This window comes from Oxyura jamaicensis, chromosome 1 (assembly GCF_011077185.1).
Source record: "Oxyura jamaicensis isolate SHBP4307 breed ruddy duck chromosome 1, BPBGC_Ojam_1.0, whole genome shotgun sequence".
Taxonomy (NCBI): Eukaryota; Metazoa; Chordata; class Aves; order Anseriformes; family Anatidae; genus Oxyura; species Oxyura jamaicensis.
Genome location: NC_048893.1, coordinates 183,239,213 through 183,258,603, shown reverse-complemented (window position 1 = coordinate 183,258,603; position 19,391 = coordinate 183,239,213). Strand labels below are relative to the sequence as shown.

The following is a 19,391-nucleotide window of genomic DNA, read 5'->3' as shown; positions in this document are numbered from 1 at the left end:
ACTGTTCACTTGTACAGCCTTGATAAGTGCCTTTGTATGTATAGACATGCATGTATGCGTGTGTGTATATATATACATACACACATGCACGTGTGTATTAACATTAATGTACAGTATTTTGACATACTTCTAAGTGTAGGCTGGCAAGAGAGTCTAGACTTGTTTCTATATAGGGCTAGGCTGCCTGATCCAGTTTCTGCTGGGGCAGCAAGATGTCACTGATTGTTAAACCTCCACGTTAGAACTTGGCTATGAACTGCCAAGATTAGAATTGGGACTACAAATACACAATAGAAATTATTGGATCTTTTTCTGAAAAACTTATACAGTCTTAGAATAAATCCATCTCTGTAGTACATAGTGATTCATTGCCATTGCTACTATATATCTTTGGCAAATAAGTGTCATATGTTTCAGAAACTTTAATAATCTTTCTTGTTTTCTAGGAGGTGCAAAATGGAAGGTTGTTTAGGCTTCTAGCAAAATTGGGAACAATCAATGAGAGGCCAGAGTAAGAAATTCTTGTTTTTGTGGTGTAAAGTATGCAAAATCCAGATTGCAATGCAAGGCTTCTTCCCTTGTAAACTTAAGCTAAACATTTTCCTCATATTTGCCTCATAAAGATTTAGTTGTTTAAGAAGCCTTGAAACAATAAGATAAGCAACTTTGACCAAAATAGTAAAGGAAAAGAGAAGGCTACAAATAGGTATGCCAAAGTTGCTTCCTCTTTTAGTATGGATTCTCTTGTTGGTCTGTTGTGAGTGACAATAGTTTTTGAGGAAATGCATAGCTTCCTTGAACTGTAGCATATGGCGTAGCTACCAGCTTTAAGCCTGTTGTTAATTATCAGCTTGTTTTTTATCAACTACCTTATAAAAATTAGATGTTCAGGGTCTGTTTTCTATCCGTAATTGTGTTCCCCATAACTGAATAGACTTGGCTAAAAGCTGTTTATAAAACTAGTTTCTAATACTTATATAGTAAACTTGTTGAAGATGGCCACTGCTTTCTTCCATTCCTTTTCTGTTGGCCATCTGTATGCATTAGCTTCAGATACTTCAGCTGAGTTGCTTTGAATGTTGTCTTCTATCTGTGTAACAGGAGGGAAACTGATTTAATTGCAGATTATAACAGGAAGTTTAGCAGAGCAATAAGATCACTTGATTCAGATCAGTCATGTATATTTGTGGGTTTTGCTTTGTCTTAACTTTCTGAGGTTTAATCAGAGCCTTTGTTTTACACCAGGTTTCAGAAAGACCCGACATGGTCAGAAACTGGAGACAGGTATTTACTAAAGCTCTTTCGAGATCACCTTTTCCATCAGGTGACAGAAGCGGGTACTCCTTGGATTGACCTCAGTCACATTATCTCATGTCTTAACAAGGTACACTGTACTTGGGTTAGCTTTTGAAAATTGCTTGGGTTAACTTGCTTTGAGGGGGAATATTGTTTTAAAGAAAGATGTCATTGACAGGTTAACTCTGATTTACCGTATGCTTCTTTCTCCCCTGTTTTGGATGAAAGTGTATTCCCTAAGCTAATATTCAAACATCTATGGACATTTTAAATAAACTTAGTAGCACATTTAATTTTAAAACTTGAAATTCACTAATAGAGCATGAAATACAGTATTGACTTGTTCATCCTAGAAAGCATTGAATACTGTGAATAAGCAATGCTGGTCCCTTTATGCTACTCTGGTCTCTCAACACAGCATAAAGGATCCATAAGACCCCTTTAACTGGGAGGTTTCTGCTGATATAGTTATTGCAGAAGATGGTCATAAAGGAAGAGGATCCATTCCTTAAACTGTTTTGACCAGAGTAGAGGACAGGAGTGTGTATCAGGAGGGGAACTGTAATAGAAATTAGTGCAAAATCCAGCACCTTCCTAGAAAGCAAGGAAGACTTCTGTGACACAAATGTTAAGTATGTTTCTGGTAACTTGTGGTGCCTTGCAGTTTCTAAGCTGCACCACTACCAAAACTTTAGCTGATGCATGAGAGACCACAAGATCTTAAGTAGTTGTCAAACTTCTTGTCTTGCTCTATAAATTAAAAAGTACATGAGCTGATTTTTTTTGTCAGATCAGCTTGCGACTTACATTGTTTTATCAAATTTGAATAACTCATAGGAGACTAAGATGTTACTTCCTTTCTTCATAGCTGCTTGGTCATTCCACTCATTATATACGGAACAGTGCTGCAGACACTGACAATATGCAATTTGTGAATAGCGTTTCCTTTTCTAGGATTAGGATAGCCAACTTTCTCTTCCAGGAAGATTTGAATATATTTGGATCCTTTGGCACGTGACAGCAGAATAACTACAGTTAAATCTATTTCTAAATTGTCACAGCTTTTTCTTTCCTATTAGACCACTGCTGTGCTTTTTTTAATCTCCTTTTTATCTTTTTGGTTGGTGTTTGTAATCACTTTAAAAGGAACATTAAAGGGATACTAAATCAAAAAGCATGTTGATATTCAAATAGACAGTGAAATGTCATCATGATTTGAAAGCAGTGACCAGTACAGTTCTGTAGCAAGTGGGGAACGATCCTGAATTTGTAGGTAAGAGACTGTCAAAGGATGCCTTTTTCTGTAAATGCTCATGGCTTACCTTTTTCAAACAGACGCTCTTCTCTTCTGTGGTTGTGGGCTGAGTACACAAAAAATGTAAGGCCTACAGAACTCCACTTTGGAAACACTCTAAAAAGCACTTCTGAAATTGTGTGCATGAGTAGAAATGGCTATTTGGCTTTCCTGCTGTGCTCCAAAACCTTTCCTTTTGAATGAAACTTTGTTCAAAAAAGTATTTTCTTCGATATGGTGTTTTGGGATCTTTTCTGATTAGATGCCAACCTCTGTATCCACAGAAGAGAAAGAAAGCCAAATAATAGTGATGTTTCTAGTCAGCTGTGTGGCTTTCTTAATACAGATCTTCCAGATACTAAATTCATAAGATATTTCATGAAGTTTGTGAATGATAATGTGAATAGTAAACCATTTCTCACACACCATTATTTTGTAGTGGGTGTTAGGAAAGACATGTGATTTTATCCTAGTCTACAAAAACTAAAAACTAATTGGCTTTCTTTTGTCCTTCTGAAAATACTCACAAAACGAAAACTTTAAATCCGGAAGGTTCCAGCTTTATAGTTATGATCAGTGTTATTTTTAGGACAAATGCAAGCAGTTTCTAACTTGCTATGTTACTCCAGACAGCAACCAACATCTCTGTGCCAAATCTAATTGCCTTTCTGCTACTCAGTACAACATTACAATGCATTTATTTTGTCCTGCTGGGACTGTATTTCGAAAGATTGTCTCAACAGTATCATACCCACTTGCCTCTGTCCTACCTTCTGTATGGGAACATTAAAGTTTATAGTGTAAAATATTTGGAAATACCAACTAAAACAGCCACACAAATTTCTCATTGTAAGAGTCAGACAGTTCTCCACCGAACATTTCTTGAAAAGTGAGGTCATAGCATTGGAAGGGACTTTGGCACATAGCATATCATACTGTTCCAAATTAATACTTTGTAGTACATCTCTAATGTATGTAGTGTAACATGCATACATGCCTCCCAAATCACTGCTTTTCTATCCTGTTCCTAAAACTTTCTAATAAAAGGAATTCAGCAGCTGCCATAAGGAAGATAACACCATTTGTGGAGCTTCATTTTCTAAATTTCATGACAAAAGCACTTCTGCATCTGTTACAGGCAATTGTCACCAAACATTAGTGACAGTAGTTGCATGGCAGTTGCTTGGAAGATCATGCAACTCAGTTCTTCTGTTACTTCATTGGTGAATTTGAGAAGTCAGAACAAAACCTGAAAATAAACATGGAACAGATTTTAATCTTTAGGCCTGAATTGTTCATTATGGACTGCAACTAGGCAATCTTTCTCTTAGAATAAGGGAAGAAATATACTGTAAAGAAGATTTAGAATCTAGTTTGTTTCCAGTACTGCCAAAAAAATTAGGTTTGGGTTTCTACCATTGTTCTGAGTACTTGAGGCTGGTTCATCCATGAATTCATTTTCAGCATGGACAAGAAGTTAACTACCTACCCTACTAGGAGGCTTGTGGATCTTACATGCAAATATAGTGGATTATGTGCAAATGTAATGTCTAAAGTGTTTTTGTTCATCAAGAGCTACCTGGAAATTATGCTAGGTTTTCTATACAGGGGGAGATAAGATAGTATTGCAGGATTATTAGCATTATGGAAAGGGATAAAGAACAAAACACTACACTAATGTAGTCTACAGGTGGGGGATGTCCATCAGGTTAAGACCAAAATGTCTCTATTTTTTGCCAGGTACATTGTTTTGGTGCAACTCAGATCGGTTCTTACTGTGTTAACAGATCTATACTACACCAAAACGGTATACTTGCCAAAAAATTGATTGTTTTTGTTATTGGGGAAATGTTTTGCCATTTCTTTCACACTTCTTTTATTTTATCTTTTGCATTCTTGTTACAGTTAGATGCTGGTGTGCCAGAAAAAATAAGCCTCATTTCCAGAGATGAGAAGAGTGTACTTGTGGTAACTTACAGCGATTTAAAACGCTGCTTTGAAAATACTTTTCAAGAACTGATTGCAGCCGCAAATGGTCAGTTGTAGTATTTGCTGAAAGCATGCAGGACATTGCTGAGGAACTAAACAAATAGCAAATTGCACTACAGCTGAATTGTTGTTGTCATCTCATTTCACATTTGGGAAACAAACAGGAGATGAGCAAAGCTGCTTGCACTTCAGTCAGGTACACTGTTACTTGAAGGGAAGAATGTTTCACTTATCCTAGAGCTAAGGCTGCCATTGGAGGCTTTATCTGTGAAGAATTTATTTTAGATTAAGGAACACATCAGGTGCATGATGTTCCTGCTTTTATTTTTTCCACTTGTATATGCACTAATTTTAATTTTTTAAGACTTTTCTGATCTCTGAAGTTTTGCCACATTGTATACTTAAGGGAAACTCTTTGCAAGGACATTTCTGGGATACATTTTTGTCACTGAGGATAAAGCAAAATTTATTCATTTTTGATATTATTTGCACCCAGAATAGCATAAAGGACCAGGTAAATAATTTAATAGAAGTTGTGTTCTATTAATTACTGTTTAGTTCGTAACCTCTGTAAAAGTGTGTTGTATGCAAGCTCTGTATGCCACTCACTGTTAGCTCAAAAAAAAAAGAAGATGAAATGTAAAAATCGATCAAGTTGAAGTATGAATGAATTGACCCCCTCCCTCCTTTAAAAAAAAAAAAAAAGAAAGGAAAGTCCCATCATTTGATTTAAACTTTGTCTAAGCGAAGTGACGAAAATAGCATCATGGGAAACATCTATAATTTAAGGAGCATATCAAATTTGCTCTAAACACAACCAGCGCCTTTTAAAAAACTGTTTGTATGTTTTCCTGCTAGTCAGAAGCATTTACATTTATGCAATTTTTTTAATAGATTTTTTTTAAAAAGAAATTGTGTTTAAATGCCTGAAGTTTCAGGAGTGTATTACTTAGGTTATTTACAGTATAATTTTTGTATAAAGTTCTGTTCTTTGAACCACAGCTTTATTATGGTACGCTACACTGGATACAGATACAAAGACACTGTTAAAAGAAGATTAACTAAACACAGCAGTTGTCTGGCATCAAGAGCTTTTCAAGTTTTACAGCCTGAATCTGGAGGGATAATGATCTGCTGTGCCTTTGCAGTCACTGCTTAGCCCAAAGTAATATTACTTTTGATAATACTCAACACATGAATATTCCTGAAGTAATTCAGTCTCAAAAGTCTGGAATTTTCCTCCTCAATTACCTTTCTAATATTTGGACATGCAGTTCTCTCCAAACTTGGGTATTCATGGGATTTCTAGGTAAACACCTACACTTTGATACTGAAGACTGCCAAATACGTAGGAATTTTCTTTCTTAAAGCAGTAGTGAAGACTGTATCTATTCTTTCCCAGCACTGAATGTTTTAATAGCACTGGGTGCTCACCATGAAGAAAATGTGGAAACTCAAAAGGTCAGGACAGACTCTTAAGCACTTGCAACTGATGTTACTGGCATCAATTTTAATAATTCTCAATATTTGTAGTTTTCAGAGAAGTTTTTAATATTTCTCTGTCCACTTTTATAAGCTTTAAAATGATTCTCCGCCTTGAGACTTGCAGCAAGAAAAGCAACTCTCTTCACTTCGAAAGCTTTGAAGACTAGGGACATGCTTTACACATTTTAGAAAATGTGGTTGAATCCACATTAGGTAGCATCAGTTGTTGAGTTTAAAGATCGATTATTGTTGCATTTGATCGAATGAATTTTAAAAGGAACATAATGTTTAATATTCAAACGATAACAGTTGCCAGAATGTTCTTTTTAATGTAAAAGGAACAGGAACTTTGAAAAGTGAACATGCAAAACAGTCTTTTATCATTAGCTCATGTATTTGAGGAAGAGCAGCTGTCTTTTATATGTTTTTTGACAAATCATATTGTAATTCTTTTGTACAAAAAAGAAGTACTTGTATTCTAGAAGAAATATGAAATGCTTAATTTATAAGCGGGCTGAGGTTTTTTCCAGTATTGTTTTCTTTGAAAATGAAAGGGGATCATCTGTTCAGTTGTGGGGTTTGGGAACCTTTGAAAATTTAATTTGTGGACCAATATTTTGTGAAAGTGTAAGGCAGGGGTAAAATAGGGCTTGAATTCTCATCCTTTTTAGACCAGCAATCCACCCTCTGCAAAACATGTCTAAATTGCAAACCTGTGTGTATTTGCATAATGTCAGTTTGCTTCAGCCCCTAATAACCTCAGGACTTGGTTTAAAAATAAAAAGGTAGACAGCTAATAAGTTTTCATACATAAATAATGTCAGCCAGAAAATATTTGGTGTCAGGTGATGCATAAAATAAAAAAAAAAGTTGAGCTTTGTTTTCTATTTATTTCATTTGGTCTGTATTTGGGAATGATTTGAACAGTCTGAAGTTCAGCTTGGGTGTTTTTTGGGGGAGAGCCCTTCTACCCCATTTTAATTCCATTTAGAAGGTTGTCCTGAAGATGTAGTTTGATCCATTCATAGGAAGAATTGTGTATATGTATTTATAAAGAAGAGCCACCAGGATGTGCCATCCCAGATGGGAAATTTAATTCTGACCTTCCTATTTTTACAGCTAAAAGCACAGAAGGGACAACCTTTGAAATCATGTGATGTTGGTCATTTTAATTTTTTGTACCTGTTTTAAATTTTGTTGCTGTATTTACTATATTGTAAATATTTTGTTGAGGGTACCTATGTATCTTTGATTTGCCCTTGTTTCAGTAATTCAGGTGTCAACTGCTTCCCCTAAAAAGCACCGGTATGTTAAGTTCTAATGCCATGATCCCAATATGTGTTACTCATCTTTAATCCTGTTTTCATTCTTCATGTGTACAGCAGTATTTTTAATAAAGAATACCAGAAATAATGTCGCCTTATTTTAACAACATGAAGTATTGAAGTTGGATACAGGGGTTTTCAACTTTAAGGCTGGAATTTGTATTTCATTCAGTTGTATTTCTCGTGTTCGGTGTCTCCAATGCAAAGTTTAAAGAAATCATGCTTCACAAAGAATGTTTAGTGATCGTCACTTAGAGTACATCAGATATCCTAAAACTTACAGATGCTGTTTACTTGAATCATACTAATATACATTTCCTTAACTCCCAGGCAAAGTCCAACTAATTCTGTCAGATCAGCTCTGTGTTACTAGACAAGCCTTAATTAAGAAAACTCCATTAGAAAGTATTTTAATTTCAAGTCTATTGAACTTTTTTGCTCAATAGCAAAAAAAATATGTTAATTTCTCTTGAGAATTTGCATGCGGAGTAATCAACAGTTTCATTGCCCAGAATTATTTCTGTATTGTTGACCTGCATAGGTAAGATCTTTTGTACCCATCCAATTCTGACTATGCATATGTAACACAAAACATTGTACAATATATATCTGAAATAGTCAATACTTTTTGTATTAATTTAATATGGAGTCATTATCTCTGAAATTGCAGTTTCTAGAAGTTCTATTACATGGAGACTAAAGCTGTGGTAAGTTTGATTTGGTGCTCTTACCTATTCTACAGTCTGTATTTAGTAATGTGCAGCAACGGATGCAGAATATCCTATAGCAGTAGGTAACGTCATTAGGTTCTGTGTCCAAAGAATATTTCATCCCTTCCTTCCTTCCTGCACTTCTGTATCTTTGTATCTACAGTGTGGCTTAGAGCTACCCTCAAGTCATAAAATGATATATGGCAGAGAGCCCTTGATGGAACACCTCAGTGGAGGCAGCTTCTCCAGGTTGTGCCATCTTGGCTGGGGATTTGGGTCTCAGGTGGGTCTGTGAAGAAGAAAGACCTGAGTTGCTAGCTTGTGTCAGAGTTGGTTTGGAACAGGCTTTATTCATGAAACCTTGTTTGCCGTCCTTTCATCTGTACCAGATCTTCTAGCTGCAGGACTGACCAGAAGGTGAGTAATTGAGGGGGTATTTGGGAACAGCAATTTTTAATTCCCCTACCATGAAACCTTAGCAGTACAGACAGCAGTAAACATTTCTTAAATATGCTGAATTTAGTGGATTTCACTCTCACGAGGAGCAGCACAACTGTCCATCACTGTATCCACTTCGTTCAAGAAGCGTGCCTTCAATGCAATTATTCCACATTCCTGTTTGCTCACAAAACTGGAACATTTGATGTGTGAGTGCTGTCCAGAACTGAATTGTCTGTTGCAGTAACCTTTGATACAGGATTAACTAATTGGGCAGAACCATGCGCATTCTTTCAAAAAGCAAACTTTATTGTATGAGTTTAGTAGTCAAATGCATTATATAAAGAGAAAATGCAAGATAAAAGGAGTTATTCACATCCAAAGAAACTTAGGGGGTTCATATAAAAGTAATCTGTGTAGTCCAGTTTTCTTAAATATTTATGCACAAAAAGCATATTTATATATTTACATTGTGCAAACACTTCCTTTCAGAGATGCATTATCCCATAATGACTATTGCTGAAATGGAACTAAGAAACAGTTCTCTCCAATTCCATTTGTTTTGATCAAAATCAAATATACTTTACCAGCAAGAGACAGTGCAATATGGTGTGTTTAAAACTGGTGATCTCTTGGGAAGGAAGATCTAGAATTGATATTTAGCTTATAAGTAGCAGTACATATTTTACTTGCATATACAAGATCATTTTTCTTTGTAAATATGCAAAAGCTCATTTCCCTCTGTCTGTTAGTGGGTTAAATTCACAGTTCCTAAACTGAGTTTTAAGAGGTCAATCCATATATGTAGCATTGTAATATATGTATATTTATAGTGGACCACAAAAAACAGGTTGGGCAGTAGCTGATTCAGAAGACATCAGTACTGTTATGTTAAATGGCCAAATCCTCCTTAATATTGTATTTAAAGATGACAAGGGGATAATGCACCCCCCACACATCTCAAACAGAGAGCATTCGTGTCCTTTCTGAGATGCTATACAAAGTCTGTTGCAAATCAATGATACGTTTTTATTCCTGTACGTACATACATACTGTTAACTAACCTAGAAGTTCAACTGCCCAAACTTTCCAAAGAGATTGCCATGCTATTTCTAAGTATTCCCTTCACACGCTCTATTAATCAATACTTTGTTTAAAATATATGCAGTTTAATAGCCATACTGTCCTTTTGGACAGATTCCCATAAATAGAATATAATCAGTGCAGTGTTAGAAAGTCCACGAAGTTTCATGGACGGAGCTTGGCTTTAACATATCTAGCTTGTTTGTTTCCAGTGTGTGTATGTTGGCGTATTGACAAAGTGCAAATCTTCAAGACCATTGACCTGATTGCAGCAGCCTTGACCAAAGGGAATTGATCTGCATTCCCTGTTATGGCAGCACCGACTCTGACCCAAGTTCTTTTGTATCCTTGCAAGTTGTGTTTTGCAAGATGTGCTCGAAACTCTTGCCTCACAGAACTCCCTATGTCTTTTGCCATCCAAAGCAGCATCTAGGCAGCTGGGTAGTGCCTCATCCCTGACTACCCTTCCACCAAAGTTTTTCAAGGCAGAATTTTCACTAAAAACTGTACAGTGTGGTCTGTTCTGTTGTTTTCCTCTTCTCAGAGCCTCCTTCATTTTTCAGCGCTACACAGGTAGCCTCACCATAGGCCCAAGCAATACAGCACCAGTTCCAAGGTGCCTTACGCTATGGGCTTGTCCCAGCTGCCTCTCCTGACCAGGACCCCAGTGCTGTGTGCCAGAGTCTGGGTTGGTGCAGCATCACCTACCATCCTGCTGCCAGGGACTGAATGGTGAACTGTTTTGGTAATTATGACAATTATGGTTTTCAAAAGCATTGTGCAATTAATTTTACTGACAGCTTTTGGAGTTCAGCAGTGGGAAAGTCAAGGCCTAAGCATTAGTATTATGCTATGTTTTGTATATGCTTGTTGCAGTCTGTAGAAATGCAGATCATTTGAGATTAAGCCAATGATAACTTCTTAAACTTCAGGATAATTTTTTAAACTGACATTGTTTTTAGAAAAACCTGTTTGCATTAAATGCATATTAAATCCTGGCCCAGATGACTTAAACAGGTGGCTGAGAGTAATGGACCACTGAGTTGTAGTCAGGAGGGGGAGAGTGGCATGCCTTCATTTTCTCCAGCACTGCATTGCCGTAAGTGTATCTTTGCTTGGGGTCACTGAGTTGGTCACAACTGAAACTGCAGAAGCTTCTCGGCTTTGTCATCCCAGAAAGCACGGACTCCTTGCTCCTGCTGGCACCTTTCACGCTGAAATAGAGCAGCATCACTGTTAGCATATTTAACATGTGCTGACGTTTTGTTTTCATGACTTGAGCAAACCACATCACAAGTAGCAGCTTTGTTTATTCTCAGATGAGGGAAAGAAACAGCATTGATGCAGATGGGATTGCTCAATGGAAGAGCAGAACGGAGCACTGAAAGAGCCCTTCTGTGTCCCCCTTGAGCCTCCTCCTTAGCAGAAATGCTGTGACTGAACATCCCTAATAAAGTGATTGTGGTGATTGTATTACAGACTTGGTGCTTACAGGGAAGTATCTGAGCACTCGCCCTAACCTCTAGTGTTCATTTGTGGCTGGTGCTGGGGAATGAAACTTCTCTGCAGGGTGGAGTGGTGGGGAGTGTCTGGCATTTGCCCTGCTGCTGGGCTGTGAGTCCCAAAGGGGTCTCTGTACTTAAATATTCTCCATAAGGGAATTTTGGAGGTGTTTGATCAGGAGGAGTGAAGTAATGAAAGGTCTCAAGCCACGTGGTAAAAGCAGAAGCCACTAGCACAGTTATCAAGAGCCTAATGCGATGAATTTTTAAGACAAGTGACCAGTGCTTTTGAGGAAGGGTAAAAGATCTGGGTATCTCCTATCTTAGCCTGCTCTCAGCAGCAGCCGTGAGCTGCTGGTTTTAGTTAGCATGTTCCTGACCTGCAAAGGACCAGTTATCCTGTAGGCTTTTATAAAATGGTGCTTATAACAGCAGTGGTGGTATTAAGCGTCTTCGTGGTTTAGCCACTCCTTAAGACACTGTTTATTTTGCAGCACTTTCTCACCCTTATTCTGAGACTGCAGTGCTCGAAAGGTCTCTTTCAAATAGTGAAGACACTTAAGGCACAGACAATTCTCACACCATTAAACTTAGATACTGAAGCCTTAGCTACAGACATAGGCAAAGACAGGACAGTTTCCATCATTGGTTAAATGTGAAATCCCCAATCCCAAATTAAACCTATGTCAGACTACAGTACCTAAAATAAGGTTTCCTTCATGTTTGGAAGATCCTGGACACTCTGGCCCTCTCCCTTTGTAAGGTCAGGAACACTGGCAGTCTTGAATTCCAGAGAATAGAGTCAGAACATCTGGTGAGACTTTGCGAGCCCAGGATTTTGCTTTTAATTTTAATTTGTGCTGTTTGATCTTTAAATGAAGTGCAGAGCTAGTAGCGCAGCACAGATTAAGAAATGGAGAAGTACCACTTTCTCTTAGATTTCACGCTTTCTTGAATCTTGAACTCACAAGCCTTTGTGCTTTGTAAGAAATGAGGGCTCTGCCTACTGTTGGAGAACTGGAGGGCCCTCCCAAGCAGACCACCCCTTACATTTGTTTGTAGATGGATGGGGTTCATGAGGAGGAGTCCTCATAATGACGATTGCAGATGCATCCCATATTTTTATATTTAATCTGTTGGCAGATGGCAAGTAATTGCCTTGGGATAAATTCCGTAACTGTGTGACAAAGTCAGTCACAGCCTCAATGGCCATTTTAAAAACAGTTTTATAAAGAAATGCTTCCATGATTTACATTGCAATTGTCAAGTCTTAGGGAGCGGTGGGCTGGCAGAAGTACAATGTGCATGCTCAGCTATGAGCCTTAAAATCATCATATTTTGATCCTTTTATTTCTCACCAGGCTTTTGCACCATGAGAATGAGTTTTCTTGCAGCCATGGACAGTAACGTTTTGTCATCGTAGACCTAGTATATTCGGAAGTCTTAATGCTCTAATAAACAATACCTCATATCTCAAGGCCAGCTAAAAGTCCTGAGGCAGTATGTTATGGAGCTAGAATAAAGCTTGGCTTCTCCTTAGGCTAATTAACAAACCTTTAGAGCTGCAGCTATTCATTTCACCATGAGTGCACTGGTGTACCTGGGCACACGCTCCCACAAGCAGTGCTCAGACAGCCTTCAGGGCTTGGCATCTGTGGTCAGGCTTCCTTCTGAGGCAGAACTTACAGACACTAAAGGCTTCTTTAGCTGTGGACTATTTTATTTCCACTCTAAGAATGTAAATTGGAAGGTGTCTACTTGTTTTTTAATTGGGAATATTTGCTGGAGGGAATAGCTGCTGCTTTCCTGACAGTCTGCATTTAGAAATTTGCTGAGGTGGGTAGTTGACTGTGGCTTTTGAGATGCTTGTTCCAGCCCAAGTATTTTGGCTTAACACGGGTTGGGCTTTTTCTCTAATACTGAAAAGCTAAGTAAGAGGTGCCACTGCGATCCCATCCACTTGCAAAGTCAAAGAGCAGTCTTATGAGCTCTTTCTTTGCCCCCAAACCTTTCCCTTGAGATCACATCACTTGAGGCCTTATGATTAGGAAAGACTTCTCTCTTAATGCTGTTCACATGAACACCTTTTTTCATCTCAATGGCAATAGCAAGTCCAAGGCATGCAGGCACCAGTCTGTAGTTGTGTTCCTGGCTGCTACTGCATGAGGGGCTCACCCGGGCTTGGGGAGATGCTCGTTTCCTGTAGTAGGATGGGGTAAAACCAAGGGGGAACTTTGCATGCTGACACCTTCCCCTACACAGTGTCAGAAGGCAGAGGAAGGGGACTGGCCTGGGTCAGATGGGTACCTCCATGCTGTCCCTAGGGGCTTGCCTCTGGTTGTTCACAGTGAGGTCATACCTGGGGAGTCACGAGCATGGAGACAGCTGACAAGTTTCCTGTGAGACAAGCCCTGTGTACACTCCTGGAGACTGCTTAGTCCTGTGCCTGCGTCCACGAAGCAGCACAGGTAAGATGCAACAGCTCTGGCTCCCTCCACCCTACTCCGTACTTCAACGCTGTCACATCAGACTTGGCCCTGCCACACTCCAGGCACACTTGGGCTGTTATCAAAACACCACCCTATCTGCCTGGCTTGCATGCTATTTCAGGCACCTCAGACTAAGAAAAAAGCATGCAGATCTCAATTAATGAGTCCTGGGAAGCATGGCAGCCAACAGGAAAATGCAGGGCTTAGTGCTACCATGCTGTGAGCCTGGCCAGCCTGCCCCAGAGCAGGCGAGCTGGGAGCAGCAAGGGCACAGCCGCTCCTGAGAGTGAATTTGTCTGCATCTGCATCCTGAACATAAGTGTTGGGGTTGGGGGAGTGTGACAGTGAGTGCTTTGGATTGCCCAGGTGTTGCAGTGAATGTGGCCTGAATGTCAGCTGCTGCTAAGAAGGGTGACCCCTTTCTCATCCTGGCACTGGCTGCTCTGACCATGAGCTGCTACTGCTTGCTCAGAGTCTATTTGAGGGTTATTCTTCTAATAATCCAGTGAGCTGAGCTGGAGAGAGGACAGGACCAAAGAGTGGGATGCTTGAGATGCAAAGAAAGAGGTAGCACTATGCATTGGGTTAGATCAGCTTACTACCTTACACTCTGCCTTGTCTGGTATTCAGTGCTGTGTTCAGGGGGTATTTATTTGCTGCTCCAGCTTAGCCTAATTAGAGGCTGCTGAGCTAGGAAGCTGAAACTTTTAGGAATGTGTGCACACCAAAGGGTCACTGATATCTGAATGCTTTTTAGCTGTAACACTACAGCAATGCTTGTTTAGCTTGCAGGCCAGATGACCTTGTATGTTCTCAGCCAACTGCTCTGTTTCCCTGAGGATTTACATTCTAGCAGCTACTGCAGAGTTTTTTTTTTTTTTTTTTTCCCACCCAAGCATTCCTTTTCCTTGTGCAGCTGAAAAGCCTCCTTGATGCCCTTCCAGAGTGCTGCTGGGGGTATACTTCATGTCTTCTGTGCCACACAAAGAAAGAGGTGTTTCATAGGGGGAGGTCACCATGTTGTCCCTGTGGCTGACAGCAGCCTTCACCTTTACATTTATGTCACATTTACAGAGAGGAAAAAAGCGGGTTAAACCGTTTCTAGGAAATATTGCATCCTTAGGAGCCTTGTAACACCCAGCTTGGTAATACCTAGCTCCTCCAAGGAATGTATGGAAAATATCTCAGAAAAATCAAAGCATGAGGCGTTCTCCTGTGCTTGTTTGTGGGGGCTCATGTTGTCCTGGCCTTGCTATGCACCAGCAGTGCTGCCATTGCAGATGCCTGCCAGCAGCACATGTCCCTGTCACTCTGTGTATTTTGGCCATGTGAGCGGGCCCACATGCGTTCTCACACGTGTGGCTCTCTGTGTGTAACCAACGCCCTCTTAGTCACTGGAATTTTTCTCGAAGCGATGCCTCCCTGCCTTGATGGCACGTTTCAGCCATCTGCAATTGTTTACTGAGACAATACCGAGACAATACCCTGCCGACGGGCCTGCCCAGCTGCAGGCAGGTGACTGGTTCGGCATGGCCAGGATGGCCTTGACCTCCTGCCAGCCTGAGAGGAGCAGTGGGATGGAGCTGGGCTGTGCCTGGCCTGGCCACGAGCTCAAACAGGCCCTGGTGCTGCTGGCTTCGTGAGGCCTGTTTGCTGAGACACTGCCAGCACCAAGAAAACAAACATTTCCCACTTGCAGAGAGCTCGCAGCACATTTCTTAGCACAGCCCTTGGGTAGCTGTCAGGAATTAGGTGGAGGAAGGTGGCCGATATATTAAAGTGCTTAAAGGCAGGAAGAGAAATGAGGCCCTCACATCCATCTATTGTAAAGTTGCCACTTCAGCATCCTGAGCCCATGGGTGTTAAATGGGCTGTGCTTAGCTGAGTCATGGAAAAGGAGGGCAACAACAAGCGCTGGGAGCCTTGTCCCAGCTGGGGTGCCCTTGGGGACGCGCAGGAATGACCGCAGACCCTCCGCAGCTACGCGTGCCTCCTGCCCCTCACCAAGGGCTGCTTTTTCAGCAGCCTCCTGCCTCTGCTTCTGCTCCCTTGCACTCGCCTGCCTGGCCTGGCATGAAGATGATCAACAGAGAGCTAATAAATCTTAGAGGCGAAGGGCATTGAAGGGGCTGAGCATTATTTTTTTCCTCTGGGGCTTGTGGAGGGTGGGGTGTGGGAGCTGGTTGATTCCTGACTCAGCTGAGCACAAGAATCTCAGACTCAACTGCTTGAGCAGGGCTTGGACCAGATGACCTCCAGAGGTCCCTTCCAACCTCAACTATCCTGTGATGAAGACATCTCAGCAACAGCCTTTAAAGGCTTGGGGACACCTCAGCTGCTTTTGTTAGGCCTGATTCAGCACAAGGACCTCAAGTCCTCTTTTGCCCTCTAACATGAAAGAGGAGAAGGGAACATAAAATACAGACCCAAAGAGTGTCCGCTTCTGCTTGCTGCCTGTCCAAGTGAAGCGTTTCAGTTCTTCTGAGGGCAGCACCATCCCACTGTCTGCTTGGTAGTCCTTGGAAAAAACAGAAACACAGCCCTATTAGACTGTACTAAGCTACTTTTACAGACTTGATTCTTTTTCAGGAGGTTTTCCAGTTGGTTTTCCAAACTGCCCTTGTTTTGGAGTGCAGCAAATGCATGCCGTTAGTACAGATAACAAGTGTTAAAAGAAATGTGGCTATAAGCAAGGTGAGGGCCTGGCCAGCCACCTGGTCAGCCTTGAGAGCACCACTGTGCCTATCCCACCTCCCGTATCGCAGTGTGTATAAATGCTTGCCGATCCCTGCAAGCACAGCTGCTGATCCTGCACCTCACATCAGTAGAGGCTGGAAAGCAGTAAAACCCTTTCTTGATTCTCTTTGTGTAAATCTGTCATGAATAAATAAATAAATAAACAATTGCCTGTTACTTGGCCAAGAGTCACTTACATTAAATACAACCTTTTCCTTGATGGGAAGCTCTTCAAATGTCTTTATACGCTGGGGTGGTTTTATTTTGAAGGTGTTTATATATCTGTTCAACAAAAAGAGGAAGACAACTTTTGGTGAGAGCATGAGGTGCACAAAGCAGGAAGTGATGGTTATTTCTGTGTTTCTTCAAATTTTGCTTAACAGCCACTGAGGTTTTTTTTTTTATCAATGGGGCTTGTTGGCCAGAGCCCACCCCAGCCTTCCTCCCCAAGCCCAGGACCACATCGTCTGGCCCTGACAGCAGCACTGCTGGGAAGCTCAGCTGCAATGTCTGTGGGTTTTCTCCCACCCAAGCCCAAACCAACAAACCAACCCAAACTTTTAATCCTACTTATCTCACCTGACATTTTCAGTGCTTCTGCAATTTGGGCTCACTACAGGAAACTTCTCATTGCACAAAGGGTCAGTTGCAGGGGGAAACCCACTGTTGGTTGTAAATATGGTATCGAGGGGTATGTAGTCCTTGCCCTCCTAAAAACAGGTAGGAAATCACAGCATTACTCCCAAGGTCACAGGACCGCTGGCAGCTCACGGTCCTTCTGCACATACCTGTTGCACGTTTGCTTGCAGCAGGTCACCCAGCTTTTTCACCAGCTCGGAGAACCTTGGCCTCTCATTAGGGTTGCTCCTCCAGCAGTCCATCATGATTTGGTAGCTGTGAAGACAAGGGCAAAATGAGCATGTGGGGGATTAGGGTTCAATTTGATCCAAGGCAGCACAAATTCTAATGGCTTTTCATCGGTAGAGTTAACTCCTGAACCTGTATGATTTTACAAATGTGCTCTCCATCACTAAAAGAGCAAGTTTTCCACAGTCAAAGCAAAGGATTTCTTCTCACAAGACACCAGGAAGACCACATCAAAAGAATAATTTAGCCAACTAGTCATACTTTCTTTTTTTATGCCTAATTAAGCAGTAAACCTTTGTATTAAACACCTATTAACTGGCAATGTTTAAGTTAAGGCATCCTAAGATGACTTATATGAATGTGTCACTTCCTTGTATTGGTTGAGTCGAGCTTTCCTTCCTGCAATAAAATATGTGGAAGAGAAAAAAAAAAAAAAAAAGAAAAAAAAAAGGGAGAAACAAAAACCCAACAAACTCTTATCTACTGTCATTGGGATAATAAACTTAGCCAATGGGTAATAATCCCAGATAGATGTGGCTGGCTTGCTTCCTTTTGCTTCTTCCAGAACTATTTTTTGGCAAGTGTTGCTATTTTGAGTCATGAAGCAGAACCCAAAAGCACACTGAAGATGTACATGTGCTTTGCCTGGGGTAATATCCGATGGATACATCCATGCTCATGAGTGATTTGCCCCACAGGGTGCAGGTTTGGTGTGCTGCAATTCACCATCCCTGTGGGAACAGCTAGAGCCAGGGCAATCCCAGCTGTGGGGGGGGGGGGGGGGGCCCCCCCCCACTTGCTGCAGACTCAGGACCTCACTTGGCTGGTCACAGGAGGCTCCGGCAGGGCTGTCTGCATTGCTGCTGTGACATTAAGACAGACTGCAGACCAAGCAGGCTGGGAGGCTGCGGGTCCCCGCCACCTTCCTCCAGACAGTGGCTCCAGGAAAGGGTGGGCCCTCACCACCAGCGTGTTTGCAAGGAAGCCTCTGCTGCCGCTTCCGAAGTTCAGAAAATGTTCCTAATGTCACATTCCTCCAGCACTTATCTGTGCGCGTGCCGGTAAATGCTAAACCTGGAAAGGAACGGATGACCTTCTTCCTTCTTCTGCGGCTGGAGCAGCCCTCGCCCAGCCTAGCCAAAGCTGCACGCTGGTCATGGTCGTGCAGGATGGACATTATGGCACTGACCCTGCCGCTGCAGGACTACCTGCAGATCCCCAGCACCTGAGCTCAGGTCCACATCCCACTGGTGAGAGGTCCTGCCCAGGACGTTGTGTTCCTAACCCTCTCTGGCCCCATGGCCAAGAAGGTGCCCATGGCAGCAAGAAGATACCAGGCTGCATTGGGTTATTCTCTTGTATGTTTGTGTGGAGTGTTTTTTTGCAGAGGTTCATACATTACAAGGGTGGAAGGATACAGGGCAAGTAGAGAAAGGCAACTTACATCTCCTCGGTGGCTTGCTCTGGGGCCCGCATCCTTGTGCCTTCCTTTAGTCTGCTGCAGAAGTCCTCATCTATTTGGACTCCAGGGTATGGAGAGGCACCTAGGGACAACATGGGGAGAAGAGGATCATCTATCCATCCATCCATCCATCCATCCACTGCCCTCAGGCTCCCCCCTGTTGTCCCCAGGCACTTGGGTGTGCAGCATCTGCCTGCAGGGCTCAGGGCATGGAGACCACAGGCAGGGAAATACTGCTGCTGATGCTCCTGCTCTGCAGGAGAGCAGGATTAAATGCTATTGGTGGTGTTCACCTGACCTGAAAACAATAAATTAAACATAAATTTGACTTGAAAGGAATCCCCAAGAAAAAGCCAAGTTTGATCTCTCTGTGGTTAGGATCACTCCAAATGCTAGTTAGCTAAGCAGTCCCAAATGCTAAAACCCACCTTGAGAATACTAAACTCATGGTTTAAAATCAGATCTTGGCACATCTGCATTATTTCTCTAGTTTCTGTAGTTGTAAGGTACAGCCTGACCGTGCTATTTTAGTTTGTTTGTTTGTTTCCTGGAGATAAGAAAGCATTAGGAAAAGGGAAAATGGAAAACAAACAAACAAAAAAGCTCTCTGAGAGTCAGAAGGAAAAAAATAACAGGTATTATGAAGCTGACCATAAAATCGCATGAGTTGGCAGGCTGACCAGCAACGTGTATTTAAACTAATAAATGATTGATT

General features: G+C 41.4%; 2 protein-coding genes across 5 annotated transcripts in view; one reads left to right on the top strand and one right to left on the bottom strand.

The window, feature by feature from the left end:
- Nucleotides 1-7,477, top strand: part of PAN3 (poly(A) specific ribonuclease subunit PAN3) — an 80,871-nt gene extending 73,394 nt beyond the window's left edge. For all 4 annotated transcript variants that reach the window (XM_035325508.1, XM_035325472.1, XM_035325478.1 and 1 more), the window contains 3 exons: nt 447-511; nt 1,246-1,384; nt 4,496-7,477. In XM_035325508.1, the coding sequence (XP_035181399.1) occupies nt 447-511; nt 1,246-1,384; nt 4,496-4,636 (345 nt within the window). In that variant the 3' untranslated portion in view covers nt 4,637-7,477. The remainder of the gene's footprint in view (nt 1-446; nt 512-1,245; nt 1,385-4,495) is intronic.
- Nucleotides 7,478-8,829: 1,352 nt separating this feature from the next.
- FLT1 (fms related receptor tyrosine kinase 1) overlaps nt 8,830-19,391 on the bottom strand; it is a 107,762-nt gene continuing 97,200 nt past the window's right edge. The window contains exons 25-30 of the mRNA XM_035325461.1: nt 18,659-18,758; nt 17,136-17,241; nt 16,927-17,057; nt 16,545-16,629; nt 16,038-16,129; nt 8,830-10,834 (exon numbers count right to left, since the gene is read on the bottom strand). Coding sequence (XP_035181352.1) covers nt 10,630-10,834; nt 16,038-16,129; nt 16,545-16,629; nt 16,927-17,057; nt 17,136-17,241; nt 18,659-18,758 — 719 coding nt within the window. The 3' untranslated portion in view covers nt 8,830-10,629. The remainder of the gene's footprint in view (nt 10,835-16,037; nt 16,130-16,544; nt 16,630-16,926; nt 17,058-17,135; nt 17,242-18,658; nt 18,759-19,391) is intronic.